Below are 26,555 nucleotides of genomic sequence, written 5' to 3'. Positions count from 1 at the left end.
TGTACTGCTCATAAAAAACTGATGGGGATTTGAGGAAATGGAAGGCATGGACGTGATTGGAGAGACTACATAGTAGGTACAATTCAGTCTGGAGAACATAAAGTAGTCATTGGAGTGATGTATAACCCACCACAGAACTGCAGGAGGCCAAGAGAGGAGTATGAAGAAAACAACAGGGCGATGGTGGACACAGTGGCTGAGGTGGCAAGAAGAGCTCACTCGAGCAGAGCAAAGTTTCTGGTAATGGGCGATTTCAACCACAGGGAGATCGACTGGGAAAATCTGGAGCCACATGGGGGTCCCGAAACATGGAGAGCCAAGATGATGGATGTGGTACTTGAAAACCTCATGCATCAACATGTCAGGGACACTACCAGAGAGAGAGGGGAGGATGAGCCAGCAAGACTGGATCTTGTGTTCACCCTGAGCAGTTCGGACATTGAGGACATCACTTACGAGAGGCCCCTTGGAGCTAGTGATCACATGGTTCTGAGTTTTGATTACATGTATATAGTAGAGTTACAAGTGGAGAAGGAAACAGGAACTGAATGGGGAAAGCCAAACTTCAAAAGGGGGGACTACACAGGTATGAGGAACTTCTTGCAGGAGATTCAGTGGGACAGAGACCTGGTAGGAAAATCAGTAAACGAGATGATGGAATATGTAGCAACAAAGTGCAAGGAGGCAGAGGAAAGGTTTGTTCCCAAGGGAAACAGAAATAATAGGAAGACCAAAGCAAGTCCTTGGTTTACCCGAAGGTGTAGGGAGGCAAAAAACTAAGTGCACCAGAGAATGGAAAAGGTACAGGAGGCAAAGGACCCAGGAAAATAAGAAGATTAGTAGAAGAGCCAGAAACGAGTACGCACAGATAAGGAGGGAGGCCCAGAGACAGTACGAAAATGACATAGCATCGAAAGTTAAGTCTGACCCGAAACTGCTGTATAGCCACATTAGGAGGAAGACAACAGTCAAAGACCAGGTGGTAAGGCTGAGGAAAGAAGGTGGAGAACTCACAAGAAATGATCAAGAGGTATGTGAGGAGCTCAACATGAGACTTAAGGAAGTATTTACAGTGGAGACAGAAAGGCCTCTTGGGGAACAGACCAGATGGGGACACCAGCAAGGAATATACCAACAAGTGTTGGATGACATACATACAGATGAGGAGGTGAAGAAACTGCTAAGGGACATCGATATCTCAAAGGCAATGGGACCGGACAACATCTCCCCTTGGGTCCTTAGAGAGGGAGCAGATATGTTGTGTGTGCCACTTACCACAATCTTCAACACGTCCCTGGAAACTGGGCAACTACCTGAGGTATGGAAGACGGCAAATGTAGTTCCCATTTTTAAAAAAGGAGACAGAAAAGAGGCACTAAACTATAGACCTGTGTCACTGACGTGTATAGTATGCAAAGTTATGGAGAAGATTATCAGGAGGAGAGTGGTGGAGCACCTGGAACGGAACAAGAGTATAAATGCCAACCAACATGGATTCATGGAAGGAAAATCCTGTCACAAACCTTCTGGAGTTTTATGATAAAGTAACAGAAGTAAGACACGAGAGAGAGGGGTGGGTTGATTGCATCTTCTTGGACTACAAGAAGGCCTTTGACACAGTTCCTCACAATAGATTAGTGCAGAAGCTAGAGGATCAGGCTCATATAACAGGAAGGGCACTGCAATGGATCAGAGAATACCTGGCAGGGAGGCAACAACGAGTCATGGTACGTAATGATGTATCACAATGGGCACCTGTGATGAGCGGGGTTCCACAGGGGTCGGTCCTAGGACTAGTGCTATTTTTGGTATATGAACGACATGATGGAAGGGTTAGACTCAGAAGTGTCCCTGTTCGCAGACGATGTGAAGTTAATGAGGAGAATTAAATCAGATGAGGACCGGGCAGGACTTCAAAGAGACTTGGACACCTGGTACAACAACTGGCTTCTCGAATTTAATCCCGCCAAATGCAAAGCCATGAAGATAGGGAAAGGGCAAAGAAGACTGCAGACAGAGTATAGGCTAGGTGGCCAAAGACTGCAAACCTCGCTCAAGGAGAAAGATCTTGGAGTGAGTATAACACCGAGCATATCTCCGGAAGCACACAACCTGGTAACTGCTGCAGCATATGGGCGCCTGGCAAACCTGAGAACAGCGTTCCGATACCTTAATAAGGAATCGTTCAAGACACTGTACACTGTGTACGTGAGGCCCATACTGGAGTATGCAGCACCTGTTTGGAACCCGCACTTGATAAAGCACGTCAAGAAACTAGAGAAAGTGCAAAGGTTTGCGACAAGGTTAGTTCCAGAGCTAAGGGGAATGTCTTATGAAGAAAGGTTAAGGGAAATCGGCCTGACGACACTAGAGGACAGGAGGGTCAGGGGAGACATGATAACGACATATAAAATACTGCGAGGAATAGACAAGGTGGACAAAGACAGGATGTTCCAGGGAGGGGACACAGAAACAAGAGGTCACAATTAGAAGTTGAAGACACAGATGAGTCGGAGAGATATTAGGAAGTATTTCTTCAGTCATAGAGTTGTCAGGCAGTGGAATAGCCTAGAAAGTGATGTAGTGGAGGCAGGAACCATACATAGTTTTAAGATGAGGTATGATAAAGCTCATGGAGCGGGGAGAGAGAGGACCCAGTAGCAACCGGTTACGAGGCGGGGCCAGGAGCTAGGACTCGACCCCTGCAACCACAAATAGGTGAGTACACACACACACACAAACACTGCACATACAAACACCACACACATAAACACTGCATACACAAACACCACACACACACACAAACACTGCACGCACAAACACCGCACACAAACACCACACACACAAACACCGCATACACAAACACCACACGCAAACACCACACACACACAAACACTGCACACACAAACACATGTACAAACACCACACACACAAACACCGCACACAAACAACACACACACACACGCCTAGCAAACCTCAGAACAGCATTCCGACATCTTAATAAGGAATCATTCAGGACCCTGTACACCATGTACGTTAGGCCCATATTGGAGTATGCGGCACCAGTTTGGAACCCACACCTAGCCAAGCACGTAAAGAAACTAGAGAAAGTGCAAAGGTTTGCAACAAGACTAGTCCAAGAGCTAAGAGGTATGTCCTACGAGGAGAGGTTAAGGGAAATCAACCTGACGACACTGGAGGACAGGAGAGATAGGGGGGAGATGATAACGACATACAAAATACTGAGAGGAATTGACAAGGTGGACAAAGACAGGATGTTCCAGAGATTGGACACAGTAACAAGGGGACACAGTTGGAAGCTGAAGACACAGATGAATCACAGGGATGTTAGGAAGTATTTCTTCAGCCACAGAGTAGTCAGTAAGTGGAATAGTTTGGGAAGCGATATAGTGGAGGCAGGATTCATACATAGCTTTAAGCAGAGGTATGATAAAGCTCACGGCTCAGGGAGAGTGACCTTGTAGCGATCAGTGAAGAGGGGGGCCAGGAGCTCGGACTCGACCCCCGCAACCTCAACTAGGTGAGTACAACTAGGTGAGTATACACACACACACACACACACACACACACACACACACACGCATACATACACACGCATACATACACACAGTCCCAGAGCTAAGGAGATTGTCCTAGGAAGAAAGGTTAAGGGAAATCGGCCTGACGACACTGGAGAACAGGAGGGCCAGGGGAGACATGATAACGACATATAAAATACTGCGCAGAATAGACAAGGTGGACAAAGACAGGATGCTCCAGAGATGGGACACAGGAACAAGAGGCCACAATTGGAAGTTGAAGACTCAGATGAGTCAAAAGGATGTTAGGAAGTATTTCTTCAGTCATAGAGTTCTCAGGCAGTGGAATAGCCTAGAAAGTGACGTAGTGGAGGCGGGAACCATTCATAGTTTTATGACGAGGTTTGATAAAGCTCATGGAGCAGGGAGAGGGAGGACCCAGTAGCAATCAGTGAAGAGGCAGGGCCAGGGGCTATGATTCGACCCCTGCAACCACAAATAGGTGAGTACACACACACACACACACACACCAGTGAAGAGGCGGAGCCAGGAGCTGGGACTCGACCACTGCAACCTCAACTAGGTGAGTACACACACACCAGTGAAGAGGCAGGGCCAGGATCTAGGACTCGACCCCTGCAACCTCAACTAGGTGAGTACACACACACACACACACACGAGCCCCTGGTTTACGCAACGGTGTAAGGAGGCAAAAATCAAGTGCAATAGAGCATGGAAAAAGTACAGAAGGTGAAAAACACAGGAAAATAAGGAGATTAGTCGAAGAGCCAGGAATGATTATGCACAGGTAAGGAGGGAGGCCCAGCAACAGTATGAAAATAACATAGCATCGAAAGTCAAGTCAGACCCAAAACTGTTGTACAGCCACATCAGGAGGAAGACAACAGTCAAAGACCAGGAGATCAGGCTGAGGAAAGAAGGTGGGGAACTCACAAGTAATGATCACGAGGTATGCGAGGAACTCAACATGAGATTTAAGGAAGTATTTACAGTAGAGACAGGAATGGCTCCGAGAAGACAGCACAGAGGGGAACACCAACAGGGAACATGTCAACAGGTGCTGGATGACATACAAACAATGGAGGAGGAGGTGCAGAAGCTGCTAAGCGAATTTGATACCTTAAAGGCGAGGGGTCCCGACATCTCCCCGTGGGTCCTTAGAGAAGGAGCAGGGCCACTGTACATGCCACTAACCACAATCTTCAATACATCCCTTGAAACTGGGCAACTACCTGAGGTATGGAAGACGGCAAATGTAGACCCCATTTTTAAGAAAGGATACAGAAACGAGGCACTAAACTACAGACCAGTGTCTCTGATGTGTATAGTATGCAAAGTCATGGAGAAGATTATCAGGAGGAGAGTGGTGGAGCATCTGGAACGAAACACGATTATAAACAACAACCAGAACGGATTCATGGAAGGCAAATCCTGTGTCTCAAACCTTCTGGAGTTTTATGACAAGGTAACAGAAGTAAGACACGAGAGAGAGGGATGGGTTGATTGCATTTTCCTGGACTGCAGGAAGGCCTTCGACACAGTTCCTCACAGGAGATTAGTGTAGAAGCTGGAGGATCAGGCATGTTTAAGAGGAAGGGCACTGTAATGGATCAGGGAATACCTGACAGGGAGGCAACAACGGGTCATGGTATGTGATGAGGTATCACAGTGGGCTCCTGTGATGAGCGGGGTACCACAGGGGTCAGTCCTAGGACCAGTGCTTTTTTGATATATGTGAATGACATGGTGGAAGGGATAGACTCTGAAGTATCCCTGTTCGCAGATGGTGTGAAGCTAATGAGAAGGATTAAATCGGATGAAGATCAGGCAGGACTACAAAGAGACCTGGATAGGCTGGACACGTGGTCCAGCAACTGGCTTCTCGATTTCAACCCTGCCAAATGCAAAGTCATGAAGATTGGGGAAGGGCAAAGAAGACCGCAGACAGAGTATAGGCTAGGTGGACAAAGGCTGCAAATCTCACTCAAGGAGAAAGATCTTGGGGTGACCATAATGCCGAGCACGTTGCCAGAAGCATATGGGCTGCATATGGGCGACTGGCAAACCTGAGAATAGCGTTCCGATACCTTAGTAAGGAATTGTTCAAGACACTGTACACTGTGTATGTCAGTCCCATACTGGAGTATGCAGCACCAGTTTGGAACCCACACCTGGTCAAGCACGTCAAGAAATTAGAGAAAGTACAAAGGTTTGCAACAAGGTTAGTTCCAGAGCTCAGGGAAATGTCCTATGAAGAAAGGTTGAGGGAAATCGGACTGACGACACTGGAGGACAAGAGGGTCAGGGGAGACATGATAACAACATACAAAATAATGAGTGGAATAGACAAGGTGGACAGAGACAAGATGTTCCAGAGAGGGAACACAGAAACAAGGGGTCACAATTGGAAACTGAAGACTCAGACGAGTCACAGGGATGTTAGGAAGTACTTCTTCAGTCACAGAGTCGTCAGGAAGTGGAATAGCCTAGCAAGTGATGTAGTGGAGGCAGGAACCATACAAAGCCTTAAGACAAGGTATGACAAAGCTCAGGAAGCAGAGAGAGAGAGGACCTAGGAGCGATCAGTGATGAGGCAGGGCCAGGAGCTGAGTCTCGACCCCTGCAACTACAATTAGGTGAGTGCACACACACAGGACCTGACGACACTGGAGGACAGGAGAGATAGGGGGGATATAATAGCTACATATAAAATACTGAGAGGAGTTGACAAGGTGGAAGGAGAAAGGATGTTCCAGAGATGGGACACAGCAACAAGGGGGTCACAATTGGAAGCTGAAGACTCAAATGAGTCACAGGGATGTTAGGAAGTATTTCATCAGCCACAGAGTTGTCAGGAAGTGGAATAGTCTGGAAAGTGATGTAGTGGAGGCAGAATCCAAACACAGCTTAAAGAAGATGTATGATAAAGCTCATGGAGCAGGGAGAGTGACCTAGTAGCGACTAGTGAAGAGGCAGGGCCAGAAGCTTTGAATCAACCCCTGCAACCACAACTAGGTGAGTACACACAGGAAGTGGAATAGTCTGGAGGCAGGAACCATACATAGTTTTAAGGCGAGGTATGATAAAGCTCATGGAGCAGGGAGAGTGACCTAGTAGCAACTAGTGAAGAGGCAGGGCCAGAAGCTGTGAATCGACCCCTGCAACCACAACTAGGTGAGTACACACAGGAAGTGGAATAGTCTGGAGGCAGGAACCATACATAGTTTTAAGGCGAGGTATGATAAACCTCATGGAGCAGGGAGAGAGAGGACCTAGTAGCAATCAGTGAAGAGGCAGGGCCAGGAGCTATGACTCGACCCCTGCAACCACAAATAGGTGAATACAAATAGGTGAGTACACACACAAAGCTGTGTAAACGGTCCCCTCACAACCATTCACCCCCCAACCTACCCACCCACTAGACATCCTGTCCCATGCTCCATCACTTTGTCTCCCCTCATCTAACCATCTCTCCCCCTCACAACTCCCCCACACACACGAACACACATATACACACACAGACAACACCTCTATAGAGTGAGCTTTGTCTCTCTCATCCTCACCTTCCATCCATCGTCCCTCTCTCTCACCCCCTCTCTCTCCCTCTCCATCTCTCATCCTCTCTCTCTCTCTCTCTCTCTCTCTCTCTCTCTCTCTCTCTCTCTCTCATCTCCATCTTCCATCCACCTTCCTTCTCCTCAGTCTCTTCCCCCCCCTCTCTATCCCCCAAGCCTCTCCCATACTCCCTTTCTCTTCCCTCCCTATATCCTCTTGTAACCCCTAAAACTCTCCTTGATGTTGCCCCTCCCTCCCACACCATATTCTTCTCCCCCCTGCCCTACCTCCCTACCCCTCCCCCTACCTGCAACACCCATCCTCACAGAAACTTCGTTCTGTGGTACAATGGGGCCAAAAATAAGACCTAATAGGAAGCAGAGCTCAAAAAAAGGGAGGAAGACTGGGAAAGGAAGCTAGAAGAGCTTGGAAGGAGGATGAAGGAGATGGTAGCTGCAGAGAGAAGAAGGTGGGAACAACATGCCATAGTAGCAGAAGACAAGATACAGTGCTTAGAAGAGGAGCTGAGCAATCTGAAACTGCCTAAAGAAATAACAGTACAGACATAACATCAGGAATTTCTACATCAGACACAGACAAGGGGACTGGAGGGAGCAAGGAAGCTATGCTGTATGCAAAGGGCAAGTCAGACCCACATGGGGCCAAGACAATAACGAGGAGCACACTAGGAACAAATGAGAGGTCGGGAGATATTGAAGGAGCTAGGTTATATGCAGGGACTCTACCAGACTCCTGCTGGAGCCAGGAACAGCTGAGCAGGAAAGACAGACCAATGAGCAATGGGGCCTCAGCTAGGGAAGGGATTGAAGGAAGGAACACTCCAAGGGAAGGAACTAAAACACCTCAGAGGACACAATGGGAGACAGTGGGAGGAAGAAAGGGAGAGATCAGTTTTTGTCTATGGGCTCCAGGAAGCAGATGGGAAACCTACAAGGAAAGAAAACAGGAGGAGATAAAAGTGATTGAAGGTATCATCAAGGCAATAGGCGAGGGCAACATGACTCAGGTGGCAAATTTTTGGAGAATTGGGTGGTTCACAAGAAGGAAGCAGCCTCTCAAACTAATTTTCAAGGCAGAATCAACTTGAACCATGATCCTGCAGGAGAAAGCACGCTGAGAGACAAACTGAAATTCCAGAGTGTGTACCTCGACCGAGACAGAAGGCAAGAGGAAAGGATACTGAAAGAGAGAGTGCAAAAACGAAAGGAGGATTGGGAGGAAGAGACAAAGAAAAGCAGAATAACCCAGACACAGGTGGAAGGGCAAACACATACCCCAGAAACACCAGCAGAAGGACCCCAACCACAACAACCCCAAGACAACTGAACAATCTAAGCCAACAATCACACACTGATCCCTCTGACCCCACCCCACACACCACAAACCCCAACCCTACAGCAACCCCCTATGGGAAATCTACCTCTACCACAACCCCCATAGGTCCCTGCCAGGGCTTCTGCTCTCCCAACCCCAATATCCTCCCAGGACCACAGTTTTGGAACAGAAGTTGAAGGTTTGGTACACAAATGCGGATGGAATAACGAACAAATATGAGGAGTGGCATGAAAGAATCAATGAGAAGTCCCCAGACGGGTGGGATTAAATTATGGGGAATTAAATACAAAATGGGAATTGACACAGTTACTTTTTGCTGATGATACTGTGCTTATGGGAGATTCTAAAGAAAAATTACAAAGGTTAGTAGACGAGTTTGGGAGTGAACATAGAAAAGAGTAAGGTGATGAGGGTATCAAATGATTTAGATAAAGAAAAATTGGATATCAAATTGGGAAGGAGGAGTATGGAAGAAGTGAATGTTTTCAGATATTTGGGAGTTGACGTGTCAGTGGATGGATTTATGAAGGATGAGGTTGATCACAGAATTGATGAAGGAAAAAAGGCGAGTGGTGCATTGAGGTATATGTGGAGACAAGAAACGTAATCTATGGAGGCAAAGAAGGGAAACATCTGTGTGTTATGGTAGACCATTTCACCAGATATTGAGAGTTAGCTCCTACTGCAGATAAGACTGCAGAGACAGTAGCTAAAGTGTTTAAAGAATGCATTATCTGCAGGTATACCACCCCTAAGTGCCTAGTAACAGATAATGGAGGTGAATTCTGTAATGAGATTCTTGAAAATTTGTGTACCTTGTACAAGATCTCTAAATCCACCATTGTTCCTCATCATCCTGCCAGCAATGGGTTAGCGGAACGAACCAATAAGAAAGTACTTGATGTCTTGAGAGCCACTATCAATCCCAACAGTGAAACTTGGGATGAAGTTATACCTGATGTGCAGTGTGCTATAAATTCTGCTTACAATGTTTCTATAGGTGACACTCCACATTATGCATTGTACGGTGTAGGTGTAGATAAACGCTTGCCTTATGAGTTGCTATATTCTAATCCAAAACCAAATTACAACCCTGATGATTTCATAGCAACTCGTACCAGCTTAGCTCAAAGCGTCTTTAGAAGAATCCGTGAAACACTTCATAAATCAACAGCAGAATCTACAAGAGTCCCAAACACTCGAGCAAAGTCGTCCAAACTCAAAGTAGGTTCGAGAGTTATGCTGACTAACTTCAACAAAACGTCTGCAGAGCCTAAGCTTGATCAAAAGTTTGTTGGTCCTTATCAAGTAGTTGAACATATCACTGGCAATAAGTATAAGGTTAGAGAAATTAGTACTGGTCAGTATAAAGAATCGCATTTAGATCATATGAAGTTAGTATGTGATGATAATGATGTTCCAACCCAGACTAATGTGACAGACTCTGACAATCCTCTTGATCCTGTACTCTCTACCTCTAATACTCAATCAGACGATCAACCTGAATGTCGTTATTCCCTACATACACGACAGGTATTGAAAAATCCTCAAGTATCATTTGTAACTACCAATTTAGATTTGCCTCAAATACGGCATGAGTTAGCCAATGCAACAGAGTTTGATCCTCCCAGAGATGACACCCATTCTGCATATGTCAATCTCACTCTAGCAGAGTTGGGGTTAAATGTAAATAACCTGTATAGATGAATAATTACAGTATCAACTTATCAATATTCAAGAATTTTTTTTTTTTTGTGTTCACGTTCTCTCCGAATTCTGAGAGTTAACAGTCTAGATCTGAGTGCACCGAATCTGCCTTTCTGTTAAACACTTCTTTCTTTGTATATATTTCTTCCTCAGAATCTGTAGATCACATGAATTCAGATCAATCAATCAAATTTTTTTTTTATCACTTCTATTGCGTAATCCCAATGTTGAGTTTCATTCAATGAGTTATGCTATATCATACCTTGTAATGCATTACAGTTACATTACAGTTTCATTACAGTTTCGTTACAGTAAGTTTCATTATAGTCAATTGTGTAAGCTTCCATTCCAGTATTCTCCTTATGTTATAATGTTCAATTGTTGTGTACTTTGACATTGTATAGAATCAGCCCAAGCCGTATGCCTGCCATCTCTAGTTTGTATTAGCTGTATGTCGGGACAACATACGTTAGCGTCACCGAGCTCTCAGTAGTACCAGTTACCAGTAACCAGTTACCAGTAGTATGACTCACTACCAACCGTCTCTGTGAATCACTGACTGTTATTGACGTTGCTGCTGACCATAGCATGTTTTTGAACGCTGTTCACCCTCTAGGCACTGGTGGGTCAGTCTGAGATAGAGAGCAGAGAGAGGCAGGGCGGCTGATGGTGCTTCCCATACTTTCCGTTATAATTATATGTACTAACCAGCCTACGTGAGTGTTTTTATGCCATCCACGTTATCGAACCCACATGACATATGAAAGTATAGTAGTACCAACACTCTTATATGGGTGTGAAGCTTGGGTTGTAAATGCTGCAGCGAGGAGATGGCTGGAGGCAGTGGAGATGTCCTGTTGAAGGGCAATGTGTGGTGTTAATATTATGCAGAAAATTCGGAGTGTGGAAATTAGGAGAAGGTGTGGGGTTAATGAAAGTATTAGTCAGAGGGCTGAAGAGGGGTTGTTAAGGTGGTTTGGTCATTTAGAGAGAATGGATCAAAGTAGAATGACATGGAGAGCATATAAATCTGTAGGGGAAGGAAGGCGGGGTAGGGGTCGTCCTCGAAAAGGTTGGAAGGAAGGGGTAAGGGAGGTTTTGTGGGCGAGGGACTTGGACTTCCAGCAAGCGTGCGTGAGCATGTTAGATAGGAGTGAATGGAGACGAATGGTATTTGGGACCTGACAAGCTGTTGGAGTGTGAGCAGGGTAATATTTAGTGAAGGGATTCAGGGAAACTGTTTATTTTTATATAGCCGGACTTGAGTCCTGGAAATGGGAAGTACAATACCTGCACTTTAAAGGAGGGGTTTGGGATATTGGCAGTTTGGAGGGATATGTTGTGTATCATTATACGTGTATGTTTCTAAACTGTTGTATTCTGAGCACCTCTGCATAAACAGTGATTATGTGTGAGTGAAGTGAAAGTGTTGAATGATGAAAGTATTTTCTTTTTGGGGATTTTCTTTCTTTTTTGGGTCACCCTGCCTCGGTGGGAGACGGCTGACTTGTTGAAAATTTATACATATATATATATATATATATATATATATATATATATATATATATATATATATATATATATATATATATATATATATATATATATATATATATGTATATTATTTTATTATCACACTGGCCGATTCCCACCAAGGCAGGGTGGCCTGAAAAAGAAAAACTTTCACCATCATTCACTCCATCACTGTCTTGCCAGAAGGGTGCTTTACACTACAGTTTTTAAACTGCAACATTAACACCCCTCCTTCAGAGTGCAGGCACTGTACTTCCCATCTCCAGGACTCAAGTCCGGCCTGCCGGTTTCCCTGAACCCCTTCATAAATGTTACTTTGCTCACACTCCAACAGCACATCAAGTATTAAAAACCATTTGTCTCCATTCACTCCTATCAAACACGCTCACGCATGCCTGCTGGAAGTCCAAGCCCCTCGCACACAAAACCTCCTTTACTCCCTCCCTCCAACCTTTTCTAGGCCGACCCCTACCCGCCTTCCTTCCACTACAGATTGATACACTCTTGAAGTCATTCTGTTTCGCTCCATTCTCTCTACATGTCCGAACCACCTCAACAACCCTTCCTCAGCCCTCTGGACAACAGTTTTGGTAATCCCGCACCTCCTCCTAACTTCCAAACTACGAATTCTCTGCATTATATTCACACCACACATTGCCCTCAGACATGATATCTCCACTGCCTCCAGCCTTCTCCTCGTTACAACATTCATCACCCATGCTTCACACCCATATAAGAGCGTTGGTAAAACTATACTCTCATACATTCCCCTCTTTGCCTCCAAGGACAAAGTTCTTTGTCTCCACAGACTCCTAAGTGCACCACTCACCCTTTTCCCCTCATCAATTCTATGATTCACCTCATCTTTCATAGACCCATCCGCTGACACGTCCACTCCCAAATATCTGAATACATTCACCTCCTCCATACTCTCTCCCTCCAATCTGATATCCAATCTTTCATCACCTAATCTTTTTGTTATCCTCATAACCTTACTCTTTCCTGTATTCACTTTCAATTTTCTTCTTTTGCACACCCTACCAAATTCATCCACCAATCTCTGCAACTTCTCTTCAGAATCTTCCAAGAGCACAGTGTCATCAGCAAAGAGCAACTGTGACAATTCCCACTTTATGTGTGATTCTTTATCTTTTAACTCCACGCCTCTTGCCAAGACCCTGGCATTTACTTTTCTTACAACCCCATCTATAAATATATTAAACAACCACGGTGACATCACACATCCTTGTCTAAGGCCTACTTTTACTGGGAAATAATTTCCCTCTTTCCTACATACTCTAACTTGAGCCTCACTATCCTCGTAAAAACTCTTCACTGCTTTCAGTAACCTACCTCCTACACCATACACCTGCAACACCTGCCACATTGCCCCCCTATCAACCCTGTCATACGCCTTTTCCAAATCCATAAATGCCACAAAGACCTCTTTAGCCTTATCTAAATACTGTTCACTTATGTGTTTCACTGTAAACACCTGGTCCACACACCCCCTACCTTTCCTAAAGCCTCCTTGTTCATCTGCTATCCTATTCTCCGTCTTACTCTTAATTCTTTCAATAATAACTCTACCATACACTTTACCAGGTATACTCAACAGACTTATCCCCCTATAATTTTTGCACTCTCTTTTATGCCCTTTGCCTTTATACAAAGGAACTATGCATGCTCTCTGCCAATCCCTAGGTACCTTACCCTCTTCCATACATTTATTAAATAATTGCACCAACCACTCCAAAACTATATCCCCACCTGCTTTTAACATTTCTATCTTTATCCCATCAATCCCGGCTGCCTTACCCCCTTTCATTTTACCTACTGCCTCACGAACTTCCCCCACACTCACAACTGGCTCTTCCTCACTCCTACAAGATGTTATTCCTCCTTGCCCTATACACGAAATCACAGCTTCCCTATCTTCATCAACATTTAACAGTTCCTCAAAATATTCCCTCTATCTTCCCAATACCTCTAACTCTCCATTTAATAACTCTCCTCTCCTATTTTTAACTGACAAATCCATTTGTTCTCTAGACTTTCTTAAGTTGTTAATCTCACTCCAAAACGTTTTCTTATTTTCAACAAAATTTGTTGATAACATCTCACCCACTCTCTCATTTGCTCTCTTTTTACATTGCTTCACCACTCTCTTAACCTCTCTCTTTTTCTCCATATACTCTTCCCTCCTTGCATCACTTCTACTTTGTAAAAACTTCTCATATGCTAACTTTTTCTCCCTTACTACTCTCTTTACATCATCATTCTACCAATCGCTCCTCTTCCCTCCCGCACCCACTTTCCTGTAACCACAAACTTCTGCTGAACACTCTAACACTACATTTTTAAACCTACCCGTACCTCTTCGACCCCATTACCTATGCTCTCATTAGCCCATCTATCCTCCAATAGCTGTTTATATCTTACCCTAACTGCCTCCTCTTTTAGTTTATAAACCTTCACCTCTCTCTTCCCTGATGCTTCTATTCTCCTTGTATCCCATCTACCTTTTACTCTCAGTGTAGCTACAACTAGAAAGTGATCTGATATATCTGTGGCCCCTCTATAAACATGTACATCCTGAAGTCTACTCAACAGTCTTTTATCCACCAATACATAATCCAACAAACTACTGTCATTTCGCCCTACATCATATCTTGTATACTTATTTATCCTCTTTTTCTTAAAATATGTATTACCTATAACTAAACCCCTTTCTATACAAAGTTCAATCAAAGGGCTCCCATTATCATTTACACCTGGCACCCCAAACTTACCTACCACACCCTCTCTAAAAGTTTCTCCTACTTTAGCATTCAGGTCCCCTACCACAATTACTCTCTCACTTGGTTCAAAGGCTCCTATACATTCACTTAACATCTCCCAAAATTTCTATCTCTCCTCTGCATTCCTCTCTTCTCCAGGTGCATACACGCTTATTATGACCCACTTCTCGCATCCAACCTCTACTTTAATCCACATAATTCTGGAATTTACACATACATATTCTCTTTTCTCCTTCCATAACTGATCATTCAACATTACTGCTACCCCTTCCTTTGCTCTAACTCTCTCAGATACTCCAGATTTAATCCCATTTATTTTCCCCCACCGAAACTCCCCTACTCCCTTCAGCTTTGTTTTGCTTAGGGCCAAGACATCCAACTTCTTTTCATTCATAACATCAGCAATCATCTGTTTCTTGTCATCCGCACTACATCCACGCACATTCAAGCATCCCAGTTTTATAAAGTTTTTCTTCTTCTCTTTTTTAGTAAATGTCTACAGGAGAAGGGGTTACTAGCCCATTGCTCCCGGCATTTTAGTCGCCTCATACGAGACGCATAGCTTACGGAGGAAAGATTCTTTTCCACTTCCCCATGGACAATAGAAGAAATAAAGAAGAACAAGAGCTATTTAGTAAAAGGAGAAAAACCTAGATGTATGTATATATATATATATATGCATGTGCGTGTCTGTGAAGTGTGACCAAAGTGTAAGTAGGAGTAGCAAGATATCCCTGTTATCTAGCGTGTTTATGAGACAGAAAAAGAAACCAGCAATCCTACCATCATGCAAAACAGTTACAGGTTTCTGTTTCACAGTCATCTGGCAGGACGGTAGTACTTCCCTGGGTGGTTGCTGTCTACCAACCTACTACCTACTACCTATATATATATATATATATATATATATATATATATATATATATATATATATATATATATATATATATATGTCGTGCCGAACATGTAAAACTGGTCAAATAGCAAGAACTCATTTAAAATTAAGTTCTTTCTAAAATTTTATATTATGCGTTTTTTCATTAATGTTAATGTAAAAATTTATAATTTTGCACCAAAAGAATCTTAGAAAACTTACCTAACCTTATTATAACAAGAGCAATTTATTTTAGCCTAACCCAACTAAATATATTTTAAATACGTTTACAATAATTTAGTACTAAGCAAACACAATGAAATATATTTTTTTCGTTAGGTTCAGAATGATTTTGACGAAATTATTGCATACACAAATTTTCACTTGTCCTATATGGCAAGATGAGCGTTGCTATTTAAGCCAAGATCGCAAGTTCTGCCTATTCGGCACGACATTATATATATATATATATATATATATATATATATATATATATATATATATATATATATATATATATATATATATATATATATATATATATATATATATGTATATATATATATATACAGTGGACCCTCGACCAGCGATGGCATCGATTAACGATAAATCTGACTAGCGATACATTTTATCGCAAAAATTTTGCCTGGATTAGCGCTAAAAAACTCGACCAACACTATTCCTTCCGTCTGAGACGCGTCCACTTCTGGCCAGTGTTTACAAGCCAGCCAGCCACCGCGGTCGCTTCCAAGCATACAATCGGAACATTTCATATTATCACAGCCTTTTTAGTGATTGCACCTGCAAAATAAGTCACCATGGGCCCCAAGAAAGCTTCTAGTGCCAACCCTACAGCAAAAAGGGTGAGAATTACTATGGATATGAAGAAAGACATCATTGCTAAGTATGAAAGTGGAGCGCATGTCTCCGAGCTGGCCAGGCTGTACACAAAACCCCAATGAACCATCGCTACTATTGTGGCCAAGAAAACGGCAATCAAGGAAGCTGTTCTTGCCAAAGGTGCAACTATGTTTTCGAAACTGAGATCGCAAGTGATAGAAGATGTTGAGAGACTGTTATTGGTATGGATAAACGAAAAACAGATAGCAGGAGATAGCATCTCTCAAGCGATCATATGTGAAAAGGCTAGGAAGTTGCATGACGATTTAATTAGAAAAATGCCAGCAACTAGTGGTGATGTGAGTGAATTTAAGGCCAGCAAAGGTTGGTTTGAGAGATTTAAGAATCGTAGTGGCATACATAGTGTGATAAGGCATGGTGAGGCTGCCAGTTTGGACGAAAAAGCAGCTGAAAAATATGTGCATCAATTCAAGGAGTACATAGACAGTGAAGGACTGAAACCTGAACAAGTGTTTAATGGTGACACTGACAATGTTGTGAAACACGTTAGGAATGTCATAAAGGAACGGGAGGTACAGGCCTCTATGGGCAGATATGTTGTGCGACAGAGGTCCAGTGACTCTCAAGCTGGTCCTAGTGGCATTAAAAGAAGGGAAGTAACCCCGAAAAAGGACTTGCCACCTCAAGTCCTAATGGAAGGGGATTCCCCTTCTAAACACTAAGACCATCAACACACTCCCCTCTTCCCATCCAATCAATCATCACCAGATCTTCAATAAAGGTAAGTGTCATGTAACTGTGCATGTCTTCTTCAGTTTGTGTGTATTAAAATTAGTATTTCATGTGTTAAATTTTTTTTTCAATACTTTTGGGTGTCTTGCACGGATTAGTTTGATTTCCATTATTTCTTATGGGGAAAATTAACTTGGCTAACGATTATTTTGACTAACGATGAGCTCTCAGGAACGGATTAATAGCATTAGTCGAGGGTCCACTGTATATATATATATGTCGTGCCGAATAGGCAGAACTTGCGATCTTGGCTTAAATAGCAACGCTCATCTTGCCATATAGGACAAGTGAAAATTTGTGTGTGCAATAATTTCGCCAAAATCATTCTGAAGCTAACGAAAAAAATATATTTCACTGTGTTTGTTTAGTATTAAATTATTGTAAACAAATCTAAAATATATTTAGTTGGGTTAGGCTAAAATAAATTGCGCTTGTTATAATAAGGTTAGGTAAGTTTTCTAAGTTCCTTTTGGTGCAAAATTATAAATTTTTACATCAACATTAATGAAAAAAATATATCTTTAAACTTATAAGAGAAAATTTTTGATAGGACTTAATTTTAAATGAGTTCTTGCTAATTGACCAGTTTTACATATTCGGCACGACATATATATATATATATATATATATAGATATATAGATATATATATATATATATATATATATATATATATGGAAGTACTCTCCTTGGGAGGCTATACACTGATCCCAGCACCTCTGCCACTTTATTGCTGTATGATCCTGATGGTTTAGCACTTAAATTTGATTATAATAATAATAATCTGCCAATTAAAACATCTCTGGATCTCTACTAAAAGCGTGTTGCGCGGTTTGTGATACGGTTTGAATCTCCTCCATGTGCCAGTTTTAATTTTGGGAACAGAAAGAAGCCACATGTGGGGGAGGGGGCTATTACTGGGGAGTATGATGGGTTAGGGCGATACCATGTTGCTTTTGGCCAGAAAATGGTCTTCCTGGTCTTGACTCAGCATGTGGGGCACAAATTTATCAGCCATTCGCGTCATGTTCAAATTTTCAGCCAAAATACTTTGGCATAACCCATAAGAAATTCCCACAGCACTTGCAGTGTCCTGGATACTCGGACGACGATCTTCGTGAACAGCCTTCCTCATTTTTTAAAACATTGTTTTTAACGATGGGTGACCAGAGGGTTCATCATCCTCGACTGACCCTTGTGGGTTGAGCACTTAGTTTTGATTACAATAATATGAATCGAGAAAACCATTCAAAACAGTTTATCCGACCCATTGCTTCATCACCAAATGCTTGCTGAAGCATCTGGTGAGTTTCACTATTCGTTTTACCGAGCATGAACCAGAATTTCACACACACACACACACACACACACACACACACACACACACACACACACACACACACACACACACACACACACACACACACACACACACACACATGCTGTTCTGTCTTTTAAAGATTCCATTCTGTTCAAAAATTGTAACGCAATAACATCACGACAAAAACATACCTGTCTAGCCTCAAGGCAACGGCCATCCACACTGAAACTTGCCATGCTACTTGATAAAGGAGTGTAATGTGTAGCGTGATCTATAGTACCACCATATTTCACCCAGGAAGTGCGCAAAAAATTCGAGTATGGGAACTTTTTGATTGTACCTTGTACAGTATAAAAAAAAATATGTTTGAGTCCTTGGTAGAGGAAAAAAAACTAGAACCTGTAATGAAGAGCACCAGTAATAAATTATTGGTAAATCCGTCATATTAAAGTAGGAAGACACTGTTACATCTTACGAAAAATATGTATTTTTTTTTTTTTTGCTTGACATTACCTGCGCTTCTTGAAGTGGTAGAGAGTAAGGGCGACAACGGCACACACAGCAAGGACCGTGAGGGTAACAGCAACACTGTTTGTTGCTAACTTCTTACTTATACTGGGGGTGATGATCCCTGAGTTGGTTATTAATAATTCATGTGTCCCACCTACATTCAGCTCTGTAAAATATAATGAAATCAATTCGAGATAATTTAGATTGTCTTTCCTGTCCTATATCATATCTACTTTATATACAATATTATTTGAATCTTGACCTATATTGTACCTACCTGGAGGGTGTTCCTGGGGTCAATAACCCAGTGGCCCGGTCCATGACCAGGCTGTTACTGCTGGCTGCATGCTTCTGAACGCACTAACCACTGCCCGGCTGGTCAGATACTGACTTTAGGTATCTGTCCAGTTATCTCTTGAAGATGGCCAGGGGTCTATTGGTAGCCCCTCTTATGTATTATGTTAAGCTGCTGAGCAGTCTTGGGCTCCTGACACTTTTTGTGTTTTCTTTTAGTGGAAAAGACTCGGCAGGAGATGTAACATTCCCCCAGTGAAAAGCAGGGGAACCACGAGTACACTGAGAGACAACACAATGAGTGTCCGGGGCCCAAGACTGTTCAATTGCCTCTCAGCATACATAAGGGGGATTACCAATAGACCCCTGGCTGTCAATAAGACACTGGACAAGCACCTAAAGTCAGTACCTAACCAACCGGGCTGTAGTTCGTACGTCAGCTTGCGTGCGGCCAGCAGTAACACCCTGGTTGGTGAGACCCTGATCCACCATGAGACCTGGTCTCAGACCGGGCCGCGGGGAGCGTTGACCCCGAAACCCTCTCCAGGTAAACGGTACTTCTGCCTTTTATAATGGGGTAATGTTGCACCATCAGAAGACACAGTAACAAGTTATCAGCGCTTGAAGAGTGAAGCTCAGATGCGACAGAAATTATCATATGAAAATCAGTATTTCAATTTTCGCAATCTTTTCCAAAAAATGGGACCAGCACAGCCTAAAATCAATCCAAATTTTGTGTTGGATTGAATAGTATTTAAGGTTTAAGTATGCATGTAATTAAGTTTCATTTAAGCTTTGTGTAAATAATATACAAATTCTTTACAATGATCCTGAGGGTACACAGGTGTTATAGGCACATAAAAGTACATCGTGCAGATTTAACCTAGAATAACCCAATAAAGCCAAACATTGACTTATTTTTGATCAGAAGAGACACCAGTTATTTCACAGAAACCAATTTAATTAATAAAATTGGCATACTAAAATTTACATAAACTGACATCAAGTGTAAGCTTCCTTTGAGGAAGATGCATTTTCCAGACATTACACAGAAGCCAACAACCTTCACACCTACATAAACTGTGTCCAGGAAAAGTTTCAGCCGTATACGATGGATCGTCCGTTAAAGACTGATGCCCTTACGATTATATTTGAATTTTAGGAAAGCTCTACACCCTCAGGGGTCATACTGTACGTATGAATACACATGCATAGGTATGCATACATTCATTTAACATATATACACATACATATGAGCGAAATAATTAAAAGTTAAAGGAAGAACAAAATTGGGAACCACTTAAACATCCCCCTTCGCATTTACATCATAAAAGGTGTATGATTAGTATGATGAATGTACTGTATTTGTTTCAAGCGTATTTACTACAAGTGGGTAATTAAAACTGCAATATACAGTCATAAGCACCTCAGTATATATACAGTACATAGATACAACTCTCAGTGTATGCACAGTCATATACACCTCATTATATATATATTGTATGCATATACACTATACATTGCTTGTGTTTGTACCTTGTGTTAGTTTACTAAAATATTTGTTTCCAATAACTTTATATGAAGGTACAATGGCTCTTCATGCTGTTCCTATTTATCAATTTACTATTCACTGCCCTAATGGAAAATAAGTGTGTTTATTTCTTAAGTATGAAAATATGCTGTAAATCGTTAACAATGTTTGCACGAATATTCTGTGAAACAATGGATAATCCTTATTGTCTGAAGTGAAGAGAGCTTAATATATATTTGCTAAAAAAGTGTTCTGTCAACTAACCTTGATTAAATTTAATTATGAAGGCTTCTGATGCTATCTTATAGTTCCCTTTTTCATTAACAGCTGTGAAATAAACGTGAAAATGTCCATCATGCATTTTTGTTACATATCCTGTTACATGTTGGATGGCAGGAGTGTTGAGGTGATCCCTCAGCAGTGCCACCACATTAGCAAGTGGCAGTGTGTTATTGTGACTTATAGTCACCTCAGCACCTGCAAGCAATATAGTTATGTGTAACTCAACTGTAAATCATCTCTCTTGCTAAGAAATTTACAACAATATGAGTCATTATCACTATATTAATGATATACAGTACAGATAGGTAGACGAGTAAGACACATGTACAACGGTTATGTTTCTTCTTCAGAGGTTTCACTTGCTTAGGGGGACGTCAGGGAAATTCAAGCGCCTCTTACAGGCTGAGGGGACTGATCACCTCGAATTTACCTCTCCACTTCTTCTGCCTTGCCAGAAGTGTGCAGACATCACAATTCAGCAAATAACAAAAAAAAAAGGGACAATATCGTGACTGGAACGGTACACAAATAACCAGCACAAAGAAGAGAGGAGCTTACGACGACGTTTCGGTCTGACCATTTACAGAGGAGCACTGCAAGGGAGCTAAGATAAGATAAGATTTCGTTCGGATTTTTAACCCCGGAGGGTTAGCCACCCAGGATAACCCAAGAAAGTCAGTGCGTCATCGAGGACTGTCTAACTTATTTCCATTGGGGTCCTTAATCTTGTCCCCCAGGATGCGACCCACACCAGTCGACTAACACCCAGGTACCTATTTGCTGCTAGGTGAACAGGACAACAGGTGTAAGGAAAGGTGTCGAAATGTTTCCACCCGCCGGGAATCGAACCCGGGCCCTCCGTGTGTGAAGCGGGAGCTTTAGCCACCAGGCTACCAGGCCACCAGGCTAGGGGCCTACAGAGGGAAGGAGCAAAAACGCAGAGGCGAAAAATATAAATAATGAAGGAACAAATGCCTTCATTAATTATATTCCCCCCCATCCCTCTGTGTTCTTGCTCCTACCCTCTGTGGCCCCTAGCTCCCTTGCAGTGCTCCTCTTTCTTAGTATTTGACTGGCTCCACCTCCACCATACTGTAAAGTAAAAGGACACAAGTGTAACTAATGTGACATTTTATTGTGGCAGCGTTTCGCTCTCCAGGAGCTTTATCAAGCCATTACAAACAATACATGGACACAGAGGGTATATATAGGCTCAGAGTAAGGTGCGATACTAGTGGTAGTGGTAGTAGTAGTAGTGATAAAAGTTGTAGTAGTAGTAGTAGTAATACAATATGGTAGAACAATTAATTCGTACATGAGTAAAAGGATATAAAAGCTATTACTTGGGTAACATAAAAATAGGTTGGACAAATATAGACTGGACAGAGGCAGCCTGTTTCAATGTTCACTCTCTGTAATGTGCTTTGTGTAGTATAACAGAAGAGACTATGTGATGGCAGGGTTTACTGTTTTCAGGAGGATTCTTGCTAAGACTTCAGAGATGGTGAAGCTGCCGTTGTTTTGTTTAATTGTATTCGAAACAGCGATCAGTGCTGATTCTAGGCACTTGCGTCTGGGGAAATTAGTTTCTTTGATCACTAATTGGGCGTCCCTGAATTTCATGAGATGACTGGTGGAATTTTGGTGTTGTACACAGGCGTTGTTCAGGTTGTCGTTCCTACATGCGTAAATGTGTTCATTGAGGCGGGTGTCGAGGTTTCTTGCTGTTTCACCTACGTAAATCTTGTCACAGCCTCCACAGGGTATAGTGTAAACTCCTGCGTTGACTGGTTCGTGGTGCTTTGATTTTGTTCTGGTTAGATCCTTTATTGAAGTGCTAGAAGCGATGGCGACTCTGGTGTTAGCTTGTGAAAGTACTTTAGAAACGTTCAGTGCAACCTGACTGCTGGGAAGAATTATAACTTTGTTGGGAGTGGTGTTGGTGTGTGGAGAATTGATGATCTGAAGAGCCCTTTTCTTGCAGTCTTTGATGAAAAAGGAAGGAAAATGTAACTCAGTGAAGGTATGGTGAATGTACGTACATTCCTCGTCAAGAAACTCAGGACTACAAATTCGGTATGCTCTTAGGAAAAACCCGATGATGATGCCTCTTTTGGTCTTGGTATCTTGACTGGAATAGCTAGTGTCCATAGTTAGGAGTACATACGGTGTTGTCGCTTATGAGATGCACCAGTTGAACTGACCAGAAGAGTGCTTGAACAGCATATGTCGCATCATTGTAGAAACCTTTCTCCCTCGGGAGCCAGAGACGGGTCATCGCAAGATTGAGACCCGTGCCAGGACTACGGTCTTGGCGAACATTACACATACATATACATGTATTGTTTGTAATGGCTTGATAAAGCTCCTGGAGAGCGAAACGTTGCCACAATAAAATGTCACATTAGTTGCACTTGTGTCCTTTTACTTTACATATTGTCGGTAATTCTACGAACTTTATTACAATCCACCATACTACCTTCTCCACCACTACCTTCTACCTCCACTGCCACCATTACCACCTCCTGGCCTATATACTCCCTCCTCTCCTTTTCGTTAGTGTGACTTTGTAAATGGTCCGAGTCGGACCGAAACATCGTCGTAAGCTCCTCTGTTCTATGTGCGGGTTATTTGTGTATCACAATTCAGATGACCCTCTGGATGTGTATGTATTCAGTTTATAATATTTACATTACACACTGATCTCATACAAATCATTTCCCTTGCCTGCAGACTCCCTGCTGCAACATACACATATCAATACACACCTATACAACAGCGTCAACATCAGTATATTCTGATACATTCCCTTTGCGTCCATTTATTGACTTATTTCTTTCCACTGTTTCCTTAGCACTACCGCAAATTTTTCATCTATCCTGATTTCCCTCATCCTTCAGAGATCCATCTGCTGATAAATTTATCTACAATTAAATAAGTTCACTTCCTGTTTATATTGAGTCCTTCTAATCTAAACTCCAATCTTTCTTTTCCTATATTTCTATTCATTCATCATTTTACGTTTCTTTGAAATTACTTTCATTTTTTTACACATCTGTCCAAACTCTTCCATCAGTATAATCCGCAAACAACTGCGTCAACTCTTCTTATATATTAAATTCATTACGGTACTTAACAATGACATCTCCCTAATCTTAGTACTGTATTCATTACTTTAAGTTTAAACCTTGTAATGTCATATATCCTCATGCATATTCCATTCCTTTGCAACAACTGCAAAGTTGCTCACCGATCCATAAATGCAACAAACAGTTCTTTTCTTTTATTTATGATCTTCTACAACTTATTTTCTGCATTACCAGCCAAGATATCAATTACATTTTCTGTCCTACACTTTAACTGTCATACTCAACAGAAGAAGTTTCTTATAATTGCTTTACACAGTTTCTCTCTTGTACAAAGGAACCATACATGCTTTATGCCACTTCTTAAATATAATCTCTCATTTCATGTGCATTGAACATATACAACGTCCTTTCCAGTACTTTATCTTCACTTGCTTTTGCCATTTTATCTTTAAATCCATTTCTCTCTACTGCTGATCTTACTTTTAATCCTCTTACTGTTTCATTCTTCTTCTTCATTAATTCTTATAGGACTCAACTATTCTCATCTTAAACGTGAAGTCTCGACCTCCATTTCATCGTGTACATTTAACAGTTTCTCAAGCTAATTTTTTATAGTGTTTTACAAGGTTAGGTTAAGGATTCCTTACTTTATTTAGAAGCTAAGAGCTGTTACCTACATCAGCTCATTTAAAAATTATTTTATTGTTATGAGATATACAAGTAGGGAACAAGATAAAGTTGGAGCTATCTGTGAGCCAGCAATTTCATTTGACCAACTCCTCATGTAGTCACTTGTCACTTTCACTCTTAATTGACAAATTCATTTGCTTACTAAGTTTTCTTACTTTATTTATGTCTCTCCAAAACTGGTTTTTGTTTTATTCTCAATTGCATTTGTTAACAATGCCTCATTCTTTCATCTGCTCTTCTTTAGAACTTCACGTCCTTTATTTTTGTAAGGTGTCTTGTATAATTTCTGTATTGTTAAAAGCTCTTTATAAGCTAACTTTTCTCTCTTTTAACATCCTTTCACCACCTCATCATTCCACCACTTTTGCTCCCTTGCCGACCCTCAACCAACCTTGGTTCTACATTCACAGACACATCACTGCTTGGTGATTTCAACCTAAGGCATACAAAATGGAAGAATGTAGCAAATAATGTTATAGCTGAAACAATCCCCGGAGGTAGCGCAGATGAAAGGTCACACACACATGAGCTACTAAGTCTCTGCGAAAAACACACCTTAAGCCAGCAGCTAGTGGAGCCAACAAGACTAGAAAACACACTTGACCTTATCTTCACAAATAATGAGGACCTGATAAGAGACATAAGAATATCATAAACAACTAATTCCGATCACAATCTAATCGAAGTCCAGACGTACATGCATATGGGTCCTGATCAGCAGAATGCATGTACCTGTGAAGGTGTCTTCACAAAATACAAATTCAACAACAAGAACATCAACTGGGACCAGGTAAACCATGTCCTAAACGAAACATGTTGGGAAGATGTCTTAAATGACATGGATCCAAACCAGTGCCTTGAAAGGATCAACTTCCTGGTAGCCGAAGCATGTTCTAGGCATATTCCCCTAAGAAAGAAGAAGAGCAGGAGTAAACTGGAGAGAAAAAGACGCTCCCTCTACAGAAGACGACGAAGAGTCACTGAGCTCCTCAGGAGTGCTAGAATATCTGATACACGAAAGGAGGCGCTGACCAGGGAAGTGGAAACTATCGAACTTAAGATAAATGACTCTTACAGGAACCAGGAGAGGCAGGAGGAGCTTAAAGCTATTAGTGAAATTGAAAGAAATTCAAAATATTTCTTTTCATATGCCAAAAACAAGGCAAATACCACATCTAGTATCGGACCCTTACTCAGACAGGATGGGACTTACACAGATGACAACAAGGAAATGAGTGAAATATTGAAATCCCAGTATGACTCTGTGTTTAGTGAACCACTAATCGGTCTGAGGATCGACGACCCAAATGATTTCTTCATGAATGAGCCTCAAAACTCCATAAATGTATGCCAGATTTCCGACATTACCCTAACTCCGATAGATTTCGAAAAAGCCATTGACAACATGCCTATGCACTCAGCCCCGGGCCCAGACTCGTGGAACTCTGTTTTCATTAAGAACTGCAAGAAACCCCTCTCGTGTGCCCTAAGTACACTATGGAGGAGGAGCTTGGACATGGGTGAAATTCCACAGTCACTTAAAACAACGGATATAGCCCCACTCCATAAAGGTGGCAGCAAAGCATTAGCTAAGAACTATAGACCAATAGCTCTGACGTCCCACATCATAAAAATCTTTGAAAGAGTGCTAAGAAGCAGGATTGCAAATCACCTGGATTCCCAAAATCTGCACAATCCAGGGCAACATGGGTTCAGGGCAGGTCGCTCCTGCCTCTCACAACTACTGGATCACTATGACATGGCCTTGGATGCACTGGAAGAAAATCAGAATGCAGATGTA

The 26,555-nt window shown here is 42.1% G+C and overlaps 1 protein-coding gene across 1 annotated transcript in view; it reads right to left on the bottom strand.

Annotated features, from left to right (window-relative positions):
* The window catches only part of LOC128689191 (uncharacterized), a 51,691-nt gene that overhangs the window by 18,790 nt on the left and 6,346 nt on the right, over positions 1 to 26,555 (bottom strand). The window contains exons 6-7 of the mRNA XM_070087206.1: positions 20,958 to 21,170; positions 18,872 to 19,034 (exon numbers count right to left, since the gene is read on the bottom strand). Of these exons, the coding sequence (XP_069943307.1) occupies positions 18,872 to 19,034; positions 20,958 to 21,170 (376 nt within the window). The remainder of the gene's footprint in view (positions 1 to 18,871; positions 19,035 to 20,957; positions 21,171 to 26,555) is intronic.

The sequence above is a fragment of the Cherax quadricarinatus genome, chromosome 21 (assembly GCF_038502225.1).
Source record: "Cherax quadricarinatus isolate ZL_2023a chromosome 21, ASM3850222v1, whole genome shotgun sequence".
Classification (NCBI taxonomy): domain Eukaryota; kingdom Metazoa; phylum Arthropoda; class Malacostraca; order Decapoda; family Parastacidae; genus Cherax; species Cherax quadricarinatus.
The sequence above is the reverse complement of the archived record's forward strand: the minus strand, read 5'-3'. Positions and strand labels throughout refer to the sequence as shown.